The sequence below is a fragment of the Rhinolophus hipposideros genome, assembly GCF_964194185.1.
Source record: "Rhinolophus hipposideros genome assembly, chromosome: 13".
Classification (NCBI taxonomy): Eukaryota; Metazoa; Chordata; class Mammalia; order Chiroptera; family Rhinolophidae; genus Rhinolophus; species Rhinolophus hipposideros.
Genome location: NC_138059.1, coordinates 4,767,064 through 4,781,844, shown reverse-complemented (window position 1 = coordinate 4,781,844; position 14,781 = coordinate 4,767,064). Strand labels below are relative to the sequence as shown.

At 43.0% G+C, this 14,781-nt stretch overlaps 1 protein-coding gene across 5 annotated transcripts in view; it reads left to right on the top strand.

Moving 5' to 3' along the window:
- Positions 1–11,154, top strand: part of KHDRBS3 (KH RNA binding domain containing, signal transduction associated 3) — a 153,565-nt gene extending 142,411 nt beyond the window's left edge. For 2 of the 5 annotated variants that reach the window (XM_081071118.1, XM_081071117.1), the window contains exons 8-11: positions 508–566; positions 2,385–3,512; positions 3,942–4,001; positions 10,883–11,154. In XM_081071118.1, the coding sequence (XP_080927244.1) occupies positions 508–566; positions 2,385–2,476 (151 nt within the window). In that variant the 3' untranslated portion in view covers positions 2,477–3,512; positions 3,942–4,001; positions 10,883–11,154. Of the gene's footprint in view, positions 1–507; positions 567–2,384; positions 3,513–3,941; positions 4,020–10,882 lie in introns of those variants that run through there. The other 3 variants (XM_081071115.1, XM_081071114.1, XM_081071116.1) reach the window with 3 other exon arrangements.
- Positions 11,155–14,781: the final 3,627 nt, after the last annotated feature.

The window sequence follows — 14,781 nt, the reverse complement described above, 5'->3', positions numbered from 1 at the left end:
ATACAGCGTCGCCTTTTCTGGTAGGTGAGGGCTGAAGAGGAAATACAGTCCTGGCCTCCCGTAAGCGTTCCACCTGTTGGAGAGAAGCTATGGTTGTCCGCCCCTCTCCGCTCCCACAGTTCCCTGCAGGAGCCCGGCTTTTGTTCTTGGCACAGGGTGCTGTTATTGGACCCGGCACGTCTGTCTGTGCTCCAGACTCAGTCCTTCCAGGACAGGTACCATCGTCGTGTCCCCCATGCACACCGTAGGCTCTTCTCTATGCCGACTGGCCGGTTGCTGTGGTTGAGGCGTCGACACACTTATTATGTATTAAAGTTGGGGGGCTAAGAAAGGGGCCTTGGTAACCCTGAAGTCTGTGGCCTCTGTGTTAGAGATTTGTCAGCTCAGTGGGGACTCCTGTCAGTTTTTAGCCCTGCCCTGTATTAGTTTTCTTTAAGTTGTAGATACTTCCGGGCATGTGATTTAAACTCACTGTTTCCTTGATGTGTTTTGTTTCATTCACTGCAGTGGTGCTGATTACTACGATTATGGGCATGGACTCAGTGAAGAGACGTACGATTCCTACGGTAAGTGAGAGGCCGGCGTGGTCTGTCAACACAGGGGAAGTGCTTGGGGAAGCACCTCCGCTCCCTTAATGGAGGGGAATTCATACAGACACTCAGACTGAGGCAGCAGCTTCCATTCAGGTTGTCTGTGCCTAGCTAGCTATTCTCAGAAGCTCCCTTAAGATTTAAATTTACTGTTTAAAGAGGACTAAAGACACAGAAAATTGCAGGACTTCAGATTCGGAACCTCGGTTTTCTGTTTGAGTTGATTGCCGTGTGCCGATTTTCTCATTTATAGAATCATTTGCCAAACTGCAGCCATTTGAGAGCATGGGTCTTTTTGAAGTGTCTGCTTCTTGGCAGTAAAGGAAAATGAAGCAATTGAGACTCCAGATCTAAAGTGACTCTCTCACCCCCACCTTTATCTTTTAATTCCTCACCGATATCAGATCCTCTAAACACATGACAGTGGGTGTCATCCCATAAAGGTTACATAAGCACTGAGCCCAGGGGAAGGTGGCAAGGTCTCCATGGCTTACGGGGAGACCGCCCAGCCCTTCTCAGTTCAGTGAGGAAGCCATGTCCAAAGTCTCCGTATGCAGAAGGATGACGGGTTTAATTAAAAGAATTGGTGGCAGCAACATAATGACTGCCACAAGCTCTTTTGCCACGGGGCAAGGAGCTCAGAGGACAGGATGCTTCAATCAATTGCAAAGCAGATCCCGTGCGAGTGAATCAGGATTCTGGTTAATGGATGTTATGACATTTCTCTGCACATAACTGAAAAACCATTTGCCAGTGTTCCTTTTGAAGTGCCTTTTGTTATGTCACCTGCCCCAAGCTGTGATGACCTCACTGTGGGTTTTGTTGGTGGTGGTATTCAAAGCAGACACTGCAGAGACGCTCGTGGGTTTGTTGACTGCTGTACACTTAAATTGATGCACGTTAGTGTGCGGGGATGACGTTGATTGCATGTTTGTGTCAAAAGAAGAGGTCATTTTAAGCATTTTTCCTTCGCAGCTTTTTTAAATTGGTCTCTGTGGACACCTGACTTTCAAATTGCTGTGTGTTGCAGCAGAGGTGTTAACTGCTTGTTGTCACACACCTTCCATCACTCGGAAGTCCTGAGTTGAACCTGTTTTAATTTCAGGACAGAAAGACGATAGAATGCCCTTGGTTATGAATGCCATTGTCCGGTGTGGATTTAGTGTTATGAGTGAAACGTGGGTGACACTATGCCATTAATTTTCTTTCTTATTCGTGTATTGCGATTGAGGTATAAATTTCCACCCATTACAACTCTGACCTAGCGTTTCTAGGAAAGGACCTAAACAACGCCACATGTCTCTTCCCCAATCTTCCCGTTCCTATTTTGCTCTCTTGTGTTTCTCTTTTTGCCTTCACAAATTTGTACCTGTGTTTTCTTTGCTTTTGCTGTTAGAAGAAATCTAAGTGATTCTTTCCCATTCTCTTTTCCATTTGTAAATGCTTTCATGTTTAGCAAAAGACAGCTCAATTTGCGACATGAGCTTGTGAGCTTTTGTCAAATGAATGGCCAAAAGGAAAGTTCTCAGGAAGTTGGCTGCCATTTAAGATACAAAAAAATCATTTTTCTTCCCATGTCGATTGTGCGAATGAGATGGCCATTTCCCATTGTCTTTGTAATTTGTTTTAAAGTAAATTTCCTTGTTTTGTTTTGTTTTGTTTTTTTCCAGTACATCCAGGCTATGTACTTCAATATGAAATCTACCACTGGTTCAGGGCTAAGTTAGATTCTGAAAAATGGTACCAGTGGGAACCCTGGCAATGATCTCATTGTGATTCATCTTATGATTTTAGGGCAAGAGGAGTGGACTAACTCAAGACACAAGGCACCTTCAGCCAGGACCGCCAAGGGCGTCTACAGAGAGCAGCCGTACGGCCGATACTGATTGTACTGTCGTTGTGACATAGCCAATCTCCACCAGTCCTGTGTACTGTTCAAAGTAATTTTTTTCTACGAACAATCCCTTTTTAAATAAATCCAAATGCTTAAAATCTGAATGGATGGAACTTAAAACTACTTTGTTGAAACATCAACTTGGGCAGAAAAAAAAAAAGATATGTAAACTTTTGTTATTTCCAGTCTGTATATGAAAAAATAGGTAATCAAAAGGAAAAAAAATAACTTTGATTAACTAGTGTTAAACAAACAAACAAAAAATAGGTTTACTAAATATGTTAATCCATCCTTTAACATAAGCCTCACCTTTCATTTTAAAGGTTTCCATAGAATTTAGTTATTTTATCTTTCAGCCATATGCTAGTTCTTTTTTTTTTCCTCTTGCCAACATGCGTAAAAAGAGAAGCCAATTACAAGTGCAAATAATGTGGTATTCTTTTGTAACTCAAGTCTTGAAATGTTCTGTAGTGTTAAGCAAAGTTTCCTCTTGCTTGATACTAAATAAACTTTTGAAAGAAATTTCGTGTGTGTGAGCTAACAATTTCATGTTTTTCTTATTTAAAAAGGCCTTCATAAATAGTTGTAAACAGGGAAAGAATTCATTTAACAATGCTTGTCATAAAAGGGTCACACTAAACATTGTACAACTTATTTTAAAAAATGGTATAAAATTAAATGTACCATTATATACTCACCGTAGATTTAAATGCTGTTTAAAGAGTCCAAATGGTATCAACCTGCTTGAGTGGCACGTTAAAACGACGCAAAACCCAATCTTGTTTAAAAACTGGTTTTAAAATAACGACTGATTTTTTCTGAAAAAGATGTGATCAGTTTTCATCTTGTTGAGCGTTTTTTCACTAGTGCAACTTTGGATTTTTTGTGAGAATTTTGGTACCTTAATGAACACCTCGCTCCATGCTGGAAGCAATAAGCACAAAGCTTTAAAAGACATTCTGACTAATTGAGGTCGCATTCGCCAAAGCAGAGGATGTGTAACCCTTAAACGGTCTTCATTTTCAAAGGTAAATAAATCAAATAAGATTTTAATCTCACTTAATTTATCTTAATATAACTAATAAAACCAGGGAGATTACAACGTAGCAAGTGTCATTATCCATTTTAGAAAGGTTTTAAGATCACCTAAATTCTCATCTTAAAAAGTTTAATTTGTTTCAGTAATCTAAAAAGCCTTAGTCTAGTCAGTTTAATTGGGGCCAATTATTCCCTGTTAAACAAATGTAAAACCTCATAACTAGTTGTTTGTAATACGTTATTTGGTTAGTAATTGAGGGCACGGCTTAAAACTGACAACTGTTTAATAAAGTTATTCTTGAATCGTTTGGCTTTAAGTTTTTTTTTTTTTTTTAAATTGTAGATTATGTAAAATGTTTGATTTTTATTTCTTGAGGGAGTTCCTTCTCTTTGAGTAAACAGGTCTTTTCTTTTGGTAGGAAACGTCAGCCGTCTTGGAAAGCTGAAGGAGCTGGTTGTAATCCCTGGAGCAGACACAGGTAAGTAAGTGCCTTTGCGCCAATTATTTTGATGTGTTATGGAAGATGAAGGCAATTTCATGCTCATCTAAAGTCGGGTGGAAAACGTCCCATGCTGGTTCCTATTACCAGCACTTGTGATTATGGCAAATTAACTCCTCCAGTCAGAAAAGAAGCATCCTGAATGTAAACAAGTCAGATCCAGTCAGCTTTGTTTAAGCTGCAAAGGTGGGAGTCTCAGGTCATCACAATATTTAAATACTGGATTACTTTCTTCTATTAAAAAATCTAACAGTCTAGTCAACGACATGGAAAGAATTTCCAAATTATTAAGGAAAAGAGTAGTTTACCAAACCTAATGTGTATGTAATATGACCCCCGTTTTATTTTTTTCAAATGGACTATATACTCTGTATCTTCATATATAAGAAATTACACGGGTATGCGGGAAATGTTTTACAGCAATTATCTTAGGCTTGTGGAAGTATGATTTTATGTGTGTGTGTGATTTTCTATCCTTTCTGAAATTTGGAAAACAAAGCATTACTTTTATAAGATAAATATTATGAAATGTGTTTTATAAAATTATTTTATAATTTTTTTAAACCTAGGTATCTGTGAAGGAAAGGTATCATTCATTTAGTCTCACTTTTCAGATAGTTTTTTTTTTTTTTTTTTTTCCCCCTCTCTCTATTCCATCAGAAACACTGCTTTGGCCACGACATTCTGGAGTCTCGCTTTTTAAAGTATTTGTACTTGAGCTGTGCTCCTTACTGAGTGGTTGTGGGCAAGTCTCACTTTGCACATCAGTACAATGAGAGTGAAGCTTAGCTCATGTAGTTGTTCTTAAAAATTAAGTGAGATAATCTTGCCAGAGCCTTTTGTAACCTGGAAAGTGATCCAATAATGTGAAATTGAATTGTCAAAGTTGAATACGTATGTTTAATATGCGTGGGAAATATGAACTTTCCTCTGTTCATAATAGCCAAAATTAGCCTGAAACATTTAAACTACTGTGAGGAAGAAAATCGTCATCTTCCCTGTGATAGACTGAAATAAGTTCATTGCCTTTTGTTTTTTTTGGGGTTTTTTGGTTTTTGGTTTTTGGTTTTGCTTCTTTTCTTGCACAGAAAGGGACCGTGGCATTTAATATTTTTTTCAATGTGTGATGTTATTCCCTGTTTCCCCAAAAATAAGACCTAGCTGGACAATCAGTTCTAATGGCGTCTTTTGGAGCAAAAATTAATATAAGACCCGGTATTATATTATACTATATTATGTTATATTAGACTGGGTCTTATAGTAAAATAAGGCCCGGCATATTATATTATATTTCATATTATATTATATTATATTAGGCTTGGTCTTATATTAATTTTTACTTCAAAAGACACATTAAAGCTGATTGTCTGGCTAGGTCTTATTTTCGGGGAAACAGTATTGAAAATTTTCACTATTTTCTTTCTTTCATATATATATATATACATATACATATACATATACATATACATATACATATACATATACATATACATATACATATATATGCATTTAGGAATTAGTATGTTGAATAATAAATAAATGTAGGTTTCTTAAATCAGAAATTAAGGATTGGTCCCTAGAAGGTCAACTCCCAGGTGGTCTTTAGAGCTGACTCATAGGAATTGTGCAATTTTATGTTTATTTTCATTTTTCAAAAGCCGCCCTAGCTTCATTGGAGTATAAAAAGGGGTGGTGAGCCCGAAAGCTCGCAGGAACCATCAGGAACACTAGTGAACAGGAATTCTCCTTGTTCTCTTCCAAGGGCTTCCCTCAGCTGCCCTCTACTCTACCAAGCCTTCCATTTTTCTGTTTCAACAGGAAGACTCTGCCGGGACAAGCAATCTTCTGTCCCTATGAGCATATTGCATCGTTCCCACATCTTTCCCCTCGCCTGTGTCTGCCCCTTGAAATTTATGTTTTCTCACTTGACAACATTTCCTGAGCATGAGTTCTGTGCTGGATACCAAGGAGGAGGGGGGATGTGTAGATGGGTAAGACATGGACCTTACGTTCACGAGATTTAAGTCTAATGGAGGTGAGGAGCTGGCAAACCAGTACTGCTGTCCCGTGGCTTTGCCCCTGGAAACCTTGCCTGTCTGCCAGGGCCTGGCTCGGTGCCCTCTTCCATGGTGTCTCCTCCAGTCGAGTCACACCATCGTCCCTCTGTGCTCTCTGAAAGAGTATGCTTAGCTTATACTTCCTCATTTCGTATTGATATTATGGGACTTACCGTGGTTACAAGTTGTCATCATGACCAAGCATGCGCTTATTGCTTTCTATACATGATTTCGTTGAATCCTCGCAATTATGAGAAGGTAAGTGTCACCTCCATTTACAAAGGATGACACTTAAGCTTCAAGAGGTGAAATCACTTAGTTTGTAACTGGTAGAGCCAAGATTGGAACCATCCGCATTACCCCAGAGTCTTTGGTGTTTAAGGGGGTTCTGACTTGTTTCCACTCCCTCTGCCCTACCCCTGCCCAGATTCCTTCCTGGTGAGTCTTTGACTGTATGTAGGTTCCGAATCTTATGTTCAAGGTTTTGAGTTGAATCAGTATCAGTATTCATTCACGTATACTGACTGCGCATCAGCTGTGCTGCAGGCAGTAGAAATGTATGATGAGTGACCGAGTCTCATCCTTGAAGGCACCACAGTCTCTGGGGAAATGGGCAGGGAAGGCACCGCTAGGGCTCTGACAGACATAGACTCATGGAAGAGACATGTATGCCAGGCGGGATAGTTAGAGGCAGCTGAAGGTGCCAACAGGGCCATTAGACAGAGCAGAAGATAACCACACAAGGAGGGTTTTCTTGGAAGCATTCATATCCCAGCTCCATCATTCATCAGCTCTGTCACCTTGGGTGAGTTACTCACCCTCTCTGAACTGCAGTCTACACTGCAGATTCCCCATCCATAAAATGGGCACAATGATATCTCCCTCAGGATTGCTGTGACGATTAGAAGCCTGCCTGGCACCAATAGAGGTGTTTGCTCTGATTGGTTGCTTTATATACATATTTGGAATTATAAGAAAACATAGTCGTGGAGAAGCTTCAGTTATATTAGGTATTGTGTTTCCCCGAAAATAAGACCTAGCCAGACAATCAGCTCTAATGTGTCTTTTGGAGCAAAAATTAATATAAGACCCGGTATTATATTATATTATATTATACCTGGTCTTATATTGTAGTAAAATAAGACCAGGTCTTATATTAATTTTTGCTCCAACAGACACATTAGATAGAGCTGATTGTCCGGCTAGGTCTTATTTTCAGGGAAACGTGGGAGATGCTGCTCTCTGGGTAGGCCAGGGCATGGAATGAAGGCTCTTGGGGTCCTGCTAAGAAGCTGGAGTACAGTGAGTCCACTGTCAAGTGCAGTCTCCTCTTCACCTTGAAGCTGGCCCTACCCCCCTCCCAACACACAGGTAGAGCCTTTTTCAGTCTGTGTTTCAACAGGAGCTTTACATAAACCTCCGTTTGCATGGGTTATTGATCCAATAGCCTTAAAATACGGGGCACTAACCTTTTCATCATCTCGTCCCATCTCTTGGCACAGTGTTTGGTAGGGTAAAGGTTTAGCAAGTCAATGAATATGAAAGAAGGACATTGTCATTGTAATCGATATGGTTCCTAACAGGCAGTGTTAGGAATAGTTAGCAGAGACAGAAAAAAAAAAAAAAGAAAAAGAAAACAAAAATATGTCCTTTATTTAGTAGGTTATACATGTGCTTGGTAAAAAATCCAAACTTCCAGAAGAGAACACAATGCAGTGTTGGTCTAAATTCCCACCTCTGTCCCCAGCCACCACCCAGAGGCAGCTGTTTGTATTGGTTTTGTATATTTTTCTAGAAATCATCTATGCATAGGCAGACCACAGACTAATGATTAATTATTACTATTTTTATTCTAATTATTACTATTTTTGGTTACAAAACACTACATGGTTTTCCAGTCACTTTAAAGTATATCTTAGAGTTCATTGTCTATCTTCACTCTAAATCTACCTTTTTATTGGCTGAATACTATTTATATGAATGAACCCTAATTTAAACAACGGTTGATAGGCATGTAGATGGCTTCTGATATTTTTAACTCATTAAAGACAATGCTAGAAAGCATAGCCTTGAATCTCTGTTATTGTACACATTTGTGTAAATATGTGTAGAATAAATTTGTAGATTTATTTAGTCATTGCATTTTTCAGTAGATATTACTATATTGTTCCCCATAACGCTAATGGTGTATCTTAACATGTTTTTCTGAAGGAAAGTTGAACTCTAAATGCTGTGTGTCTTCATTACTCTGTACAGCCGTTAGTACTTAGGGCCCTACAGGAAATTCACCTGCTCAAAGTGGGTGTAAAATGCCTTTACACCACACGGAGGCTGGCATGTGGTAGGCTACACCCCTGTACAAATGAATGTGGCAGCGTGGGTGCGTGGGGTCCTGTGCAGACCTCTCCAGGGCGCTTGGTTGTGTCTTAAGGGACAGCTAAGTGATACAAATCCCATAAGCTCTCAGACTCTGAATGGTCTCCTCTCCCCGCTGGAGCCTGTTTGCATTAGCAGGTGTGGTCTGAGGGCTGGCCCCTCACTTGGCAGGCTTTGTGCTAAGCACAGCGGAGGAACCTGGGAGAAGGAGGTGGGCCCTGCCCTCAAGGGGGCCCTGGTCTCTGAGGAAACAGGACCCCAGAGGGCACCTCATTCCACAGTGTCTGCCCTCCTTTTCCTCTTCTCTCGCCATCCAGAGCCTGCCAGTTCTTCAAAATCTTCCCTCTCTCCTTATGCCAAAAGGACCTTGTTTTCCCTTCACTCTGAAAGTACTGGCTGATACCGTGTTTCCCCGAAAATAAGTCCTAGTCAGACCATCAGCTCTAATGCATCTTTTGGAGCAAAAAGTAATATAGGACCCGGAATTATATGTATTTTATATTATTATATTATATTATATTATATTATATTATATTATATTATATTACATTACATTATAATTATATTATACCAGGTCTTATAGTAAAATAAGACCTGGTCTTATATTAAGTTTTGCTCCAAAAGACGCATTAGAGTTGATAATTCCACTAGGTCTTATTTTCGGGGAAACATGGTAGCACTAGATTGGCAAACAACTGATTCTGAACTTCCTTAATGTCTTGTGGCCGTCCTCCATCCCCCAGAAGCACCTCCAAGGTCAGAAATAAGTTCGTCCCATTGCATATACCTTACAGCACTGGGTCATCAACCCATTCAAGAAATATTCCTTGACTACTTAAAAAAAGGAAAAGCCCTGATCAATAGATTTACTCTATTAGACGTTTACCTTTCTAAAGTATTTGCCTTTAAAATAATAGCTTGTGTCTGATTCATCCCTGCTCACTGACGCTTTGTGCAGGTGACACCGAGGCTCACTGTGCTCGCCCTGTACATAATGCAAGGCTCGGTGAAGGACAGGTGATTGAACTCTGTATGAGGGACGGCTAGGAGGGAAAGGTTCCACGCAGAAGAAACCTGACCAGGTTTTACAGTTAAGTTGAGGTTTGAAGTAGGGAGGAGAAAAAGTCAGATGTAACAGGCTGATTGATGCTGGTGGGAGCCCGCATTGACCAAGGCACGCAAACTCATCATGTGTTTGGGGACACGTGAGCAGTTGCTGGGACATAAGGTGTGGGTGTCTGGAGAGGCAGGAAGGGGCTGGGTCACACACAGATGCGAACGGTGTACTGATTGCTTCAGGTCGCACTTTGTGTTGTCAGGTCTCCTGGGGACAAGCATGTGTGACCAGAGCGGTGAGAAGTAAGCATGGTGATGGCCACATCTCCACTGTGGTTGGGTTTTGTTTTTCTTTTCCTTCTGATTGCCACTTGGGTTTAGAAAAAACAGTTTTGTTGTATAGGAGGTTTGACAATTAAGTTGGCGAACTTGTTGCAACGACGTTGTTAACCTTTTTTGATATCAGAGATTTTTCATTATGAATTGTACCAATTGGACAAACAGGTAAGCAAGTGTACTATTTGGAAGTGCTAAAAAGGCTGTATGAAAAAGTTAGATGGAAATGACCTGAACTTTTCACCAATAATTCATGGCTCTTGCATCACGACAATGCACCAGCACACAAGACACTGTCTGTGAGGGAGTTTTTAGCCAGTAAACAAATAACTGTATTGGAACACCCTCCCTACTCACCTGGTCTGGCCCCCCAGTGACTTCTTTCTTTATCCGAAGAGAAAGGAAATATTGAAAGGAAGACATTTTGATGACATTCAAGACATCAAGGGTAATACGACGACAGCTCTGATGGCCATTCCAGAAAAAGAGTTCCACAATGGCTTTGAAGGGTGGACTAGGCGTCAGTGCATAGCTTCCCAAGGGGAGTCCTTCGAAGGTGACTAGCAATATTCAGCAATGAGTTATGTATCACTTTTCCTAGGATGAGTTCACGAACGTAATTGTCCAGCCTCATATAACACATCAAAGTACATCGTTAGGTCTTAGTAAAAAATAAAAATAAATATATCCAGAAGTCGAGTCTCTTCTGAGATGACAAGAATGCGAGGTTGTGCCAGTGTGTATCCATTGGAACTCATTTCACATTGTAATATTTGAAGGTCCATGTCCAATAAATGCCATAATAGGTCCAGTTTTGACCATCATACTATTTTAATCATTCATCTGCCTTACAGAACACAAATATTTTATGTCCTTAATTTCTATAGTTCTCATTTGCATTGTGTCCCATAATATCCTTATTCCTATTAAACTTCCACTTGCCTGCTTCCTCTGCCTAACTCCTGCCATTTCCAACAGATCTTAAATATTAGCTTCTGGATGTGTACAAATATATTTCATTTTCCTCTCTTTCAGGAACTTTTCTCTAATAATGGACTGCTTAAGAATAGTCAACTCACCAACGTGCCTAGTCAGTAAATGAATTCACTTGGGAACTTGAAAATCATCTTAGCATTTTTTTTTTTTGCACAATTTTGTGTTCTGTGAAATGCTTTATAAAATGGTATGCTTTTTAATTTGGAAAGCCTATTAAACAAAAAAAAAGGAAAGAAAATCAATCTTATTTTGTTGCCTCCTAATAAAAACACCCAATGCTTTGTGTATTACGTAATAAAGGCTGCCCATTCAAATCTCTTCTTCTTTACTATTAACCAAGGAAAACAAAGTCTGGTGATTTCAGCGCACCTCTCAATTTGCACACTCGATAAGCGTGCATGGCTGCAGCTCACTGCAGGAAGTCAAGACTCTATGCGTATTTTGGATGAGAAGGATTTATCTGTCTCAGTTATGGACCAATAAATAAGAAAGTGTTATGCCACGTATTCTTGCATGTGCAAGGTTAATTATAAAGGCTTCTGTGGGGAGCAGAGTGGTACAGCCAGAAGAGGAAGCTGGTTTTCATGCCTCTGTGTAATTTGTTATGGAACAGAAAGGTCATAATCCCCGTGGAAGTGTTATTATTCTGTTCATTCTCTCGTCATCCTTTACTGGAGCATTGTGATTTTAATTCAATGCGCCCCGGGAGGATGTGTTTTATTCCTTCTGCTAGGAGCGTACACAACATGTTTCCTAGTCTTGGAATTTGAAGAACAGTCTCGTGCATTGTTAAATTGTCACTTTCTTACCTCAAAGGCATCTTTCCTCAAGGCATCCGCTCTCTACAGTGTGCGTGGTGGGAACATTGTGTTAAGCACAGAACAGCTTCTAATAGGTTCGCTTTTCCTCATCCTCTCGTGTTGCGTCCTGAAAACATGGTTTTCTACTCCTGCCGTCTGTACCTTTATGTGTGTTACACACACATTTCTCCATCTCAGAAGTGCAGGGAACACAACCTATGTTGGCACTGCCCTGAGCCGGCGGGGGCGGGGGAAGGTGTGAGCCCTGAGCCCACGGAGCGCACATGTGGGAAGGGGGGTGCACGTGAGATCAGCTCAGTGTGCCCTTCTGTTTGGAATTCATGTTAAACAAACGTACGCGTATACCAGACTATTGTCAACGGAAAAGAATTTGAGCTCCCGTTTGGCTTAGAGCCTTTTCAACTCATGAGTCATAAGCCTGGAAGTAAAATGCCATAGATTCCAACTTTGCGACTCCTGATCCCTGTCTCACTACCTTCACTTTGGCCTCTTGTGTTACTGCCCGTGTTACTGAATCCATTAAACACATGAGTGGAGATTTCAGATGCTGGGCTCTGTCCTAAGTACTCTGGAGTGAGCAAAGGACAAAGCTGAGGGAGTCCCCGCCTCCAGGAGCTGACATTCTGGTGGGAGGAGACAGACCATCACCCAGGAAACCCACCTGACCCTGGCCCCCAGGGCAGACTTCATCTTACGGGACTGTAGCTCTGCCCACAACCCTACCCGTAGCGGACGCTCAGTGATGTCTGCAAGGTAACTCCTCGAGTTTGGGGAAAAAGCAAAAACGGAGTTGTTCAGAACAACTCAACAGAAATGCAACTTTCCTTTTCTCCGGCTGAGCTCATTTTGGCCCATCTCAGACACCGGGTTCCTCCTTCCTCCTGTCTTGTTAGCAGCAGCTTTTCAACCATGGCAGGCTGAAATAACCATTCTAGCATTTGAGTTTAAAGGATCTGAACGACTTCCTGTGGTTTTAAAAATAACAGCTGATGGCTTTCCCAATGTGCATTTAACTGTATTAGACCCTAAGGCTGCTTTTTAAAGGGTTGTCTTCATGGAGTTGTCAAAATTACAGTTGCTACCTTGCCGAAAAGTGTTCTTCTTCCTGGTAGTCTGAGGCTTCTGCCCTTCGTGTGACTAACATCTGCAAAGTGACCCAGGCCAGGTGCTTTTGCATCGACCGGTGGCAAGCTCTGGCAAATGGATGCTCTTGTGCAGAAGCTAACAGTTCCTTGTCTGTGCCCTTGCTGAGTGGGGATTCTAGAGTTTCCACTCACTGCCCACCCTGCCCTGGTGGTCTAACTCTGACCTCTTCCCGACGCCCACTTCTGCACCCACCCAACTGCCTTTAGACCTCTCCCAAAAGTATGTGTCGCACGTCCCACGCAGCCTGCCCCACGTGGCTGTTCCCGTTGCTCTGCCCTAGCCCCAAATGCCCTTCCCAGACTGCTCCTTATTTTGGCCCATGGACTTCATGACAGCTCTCCCTGCGCCTTTGGAGTCAGAGCCGTGCTAACGAGAGTGGGTACCTCCGTGGATTTCTTAGCACTTGCTGCATAACAAACGGTCCCAGAACTTAGCAGTTTGAAAGAAGAGACCTCCACGGTGTCACACATTTCCTGAGGGTTAGGAATCCGGACGCATTCTGGCTCCCCGTGTCTCACAAGGGTCAGGCTGTCAGCTGGAGCCTGTCATCTCCAGGCTCCACTGGGTTGGAAATTCTGTGTGTCGGTCACAGATGCACTCACGGGGCTGTTGGCCAGAGGTCTCCACAGGCTGCCCGAACACCCTCATGAGCGCGACCACTGGCTTCCCCCAGAGCAAGCAGTCCCAGAGGGACAGTCGGTGAGGGAGAGTGCACACATGAGACGGAGCCATGGTCTCATATCCTAATTCCAGGAGGAATCACATTGCTTCCTCCACAGTTACTGGTCAAACACCAGCCCTGGGACAGTGTGGGAGATGAGACCGCGTGTGAGTACCAGAAGGCAGGGGTCTCGTGGGCCGTCTTGGAGGCTGGTTCCCAGAACATGTTGGGGGTGACAAGAGGCTTCTCTGAGAAAAATAGGACCTTGTATCCCTGCCCAGCCTGGACACACCAAAGGGGCAGCGGTGCGAATGGACTTGCGACCTACGAGTGGCATCAGACCAGCCACTTCCTGGACTGTCCCAGCAGAGTCATTTTACCTCTGACCCCAGGTTTGTAGTGCCTACAGTGCGATGTTTCTAGAACACAGTAGGTCCTCAGATCCCAGTAATTGTTACTGGGAAGAAGGGGAAGAGGCTGGGAGGAGGGAGAGCTATGAAAGGATGGTAAGGGTCGGGACCCTCAGTGTAATTCAGATCCGGACACTGCTGTGCTCAGCTCACCCCCAAACCTGAGGGCACATTCCAGGTGGTCATCTCACCAGGCGCTGTCCCCTCTGTGAGGGTGGGGCCACAGCTGCACAGGGGAGCAACCCAGAGGGTCGGAGCCACCTGGGCGGGGGGCAGGTCTCCGTGGGCTGGCTTCCTAGGAGAGAGACGGGAAGATGTGTCACTTCAAGATGCCGGGACATGTGGTACTTGTCTTCAGAGATGACGCACGTCATGGACACGATGGGCAACGCTGTGTGGACACACACTGAAGCCCCCAACCCCCCACACCAGACAGACTGCTGCTTCTCTGAGCTCTACCACCTCCTGGCTTTGTGGTTTGGGGACAATCCCACAATACTATGAGTCTCAGCTTCTTCAGTTGACAAACTGGAGTGACAGACAGCACCAGCCTCCTGGGGTTTGTTGAAAGAATCCCAGGGAAGCCTGGGTACAGCTGGCCCAGGTCCCTGCAGAAGCAGGCTCAGGCTGAGCTGGGGACCAGGGGGAAGGAAGTGCTGGCCCACCTCAAAGGGCCTGTGGGCAGTGGGGGGAGGGGCCCAGCTGGCATGCAGAGAAGCAGAAAGGGGCACGAGAAGGAAAGCAGGAGCTGTGACAGCCCTCCCAGGACCAGGGCAGACACTCATCTGCTCTGTAATGACTTTCTATTTTTAGACGGCAGCACTCTGTGACCTGCTTTGTAAATAGATGCCTTACTGCCCAGATCGGGCCATCCTGGGGACTGTGGGGGAGGGGAGGAGA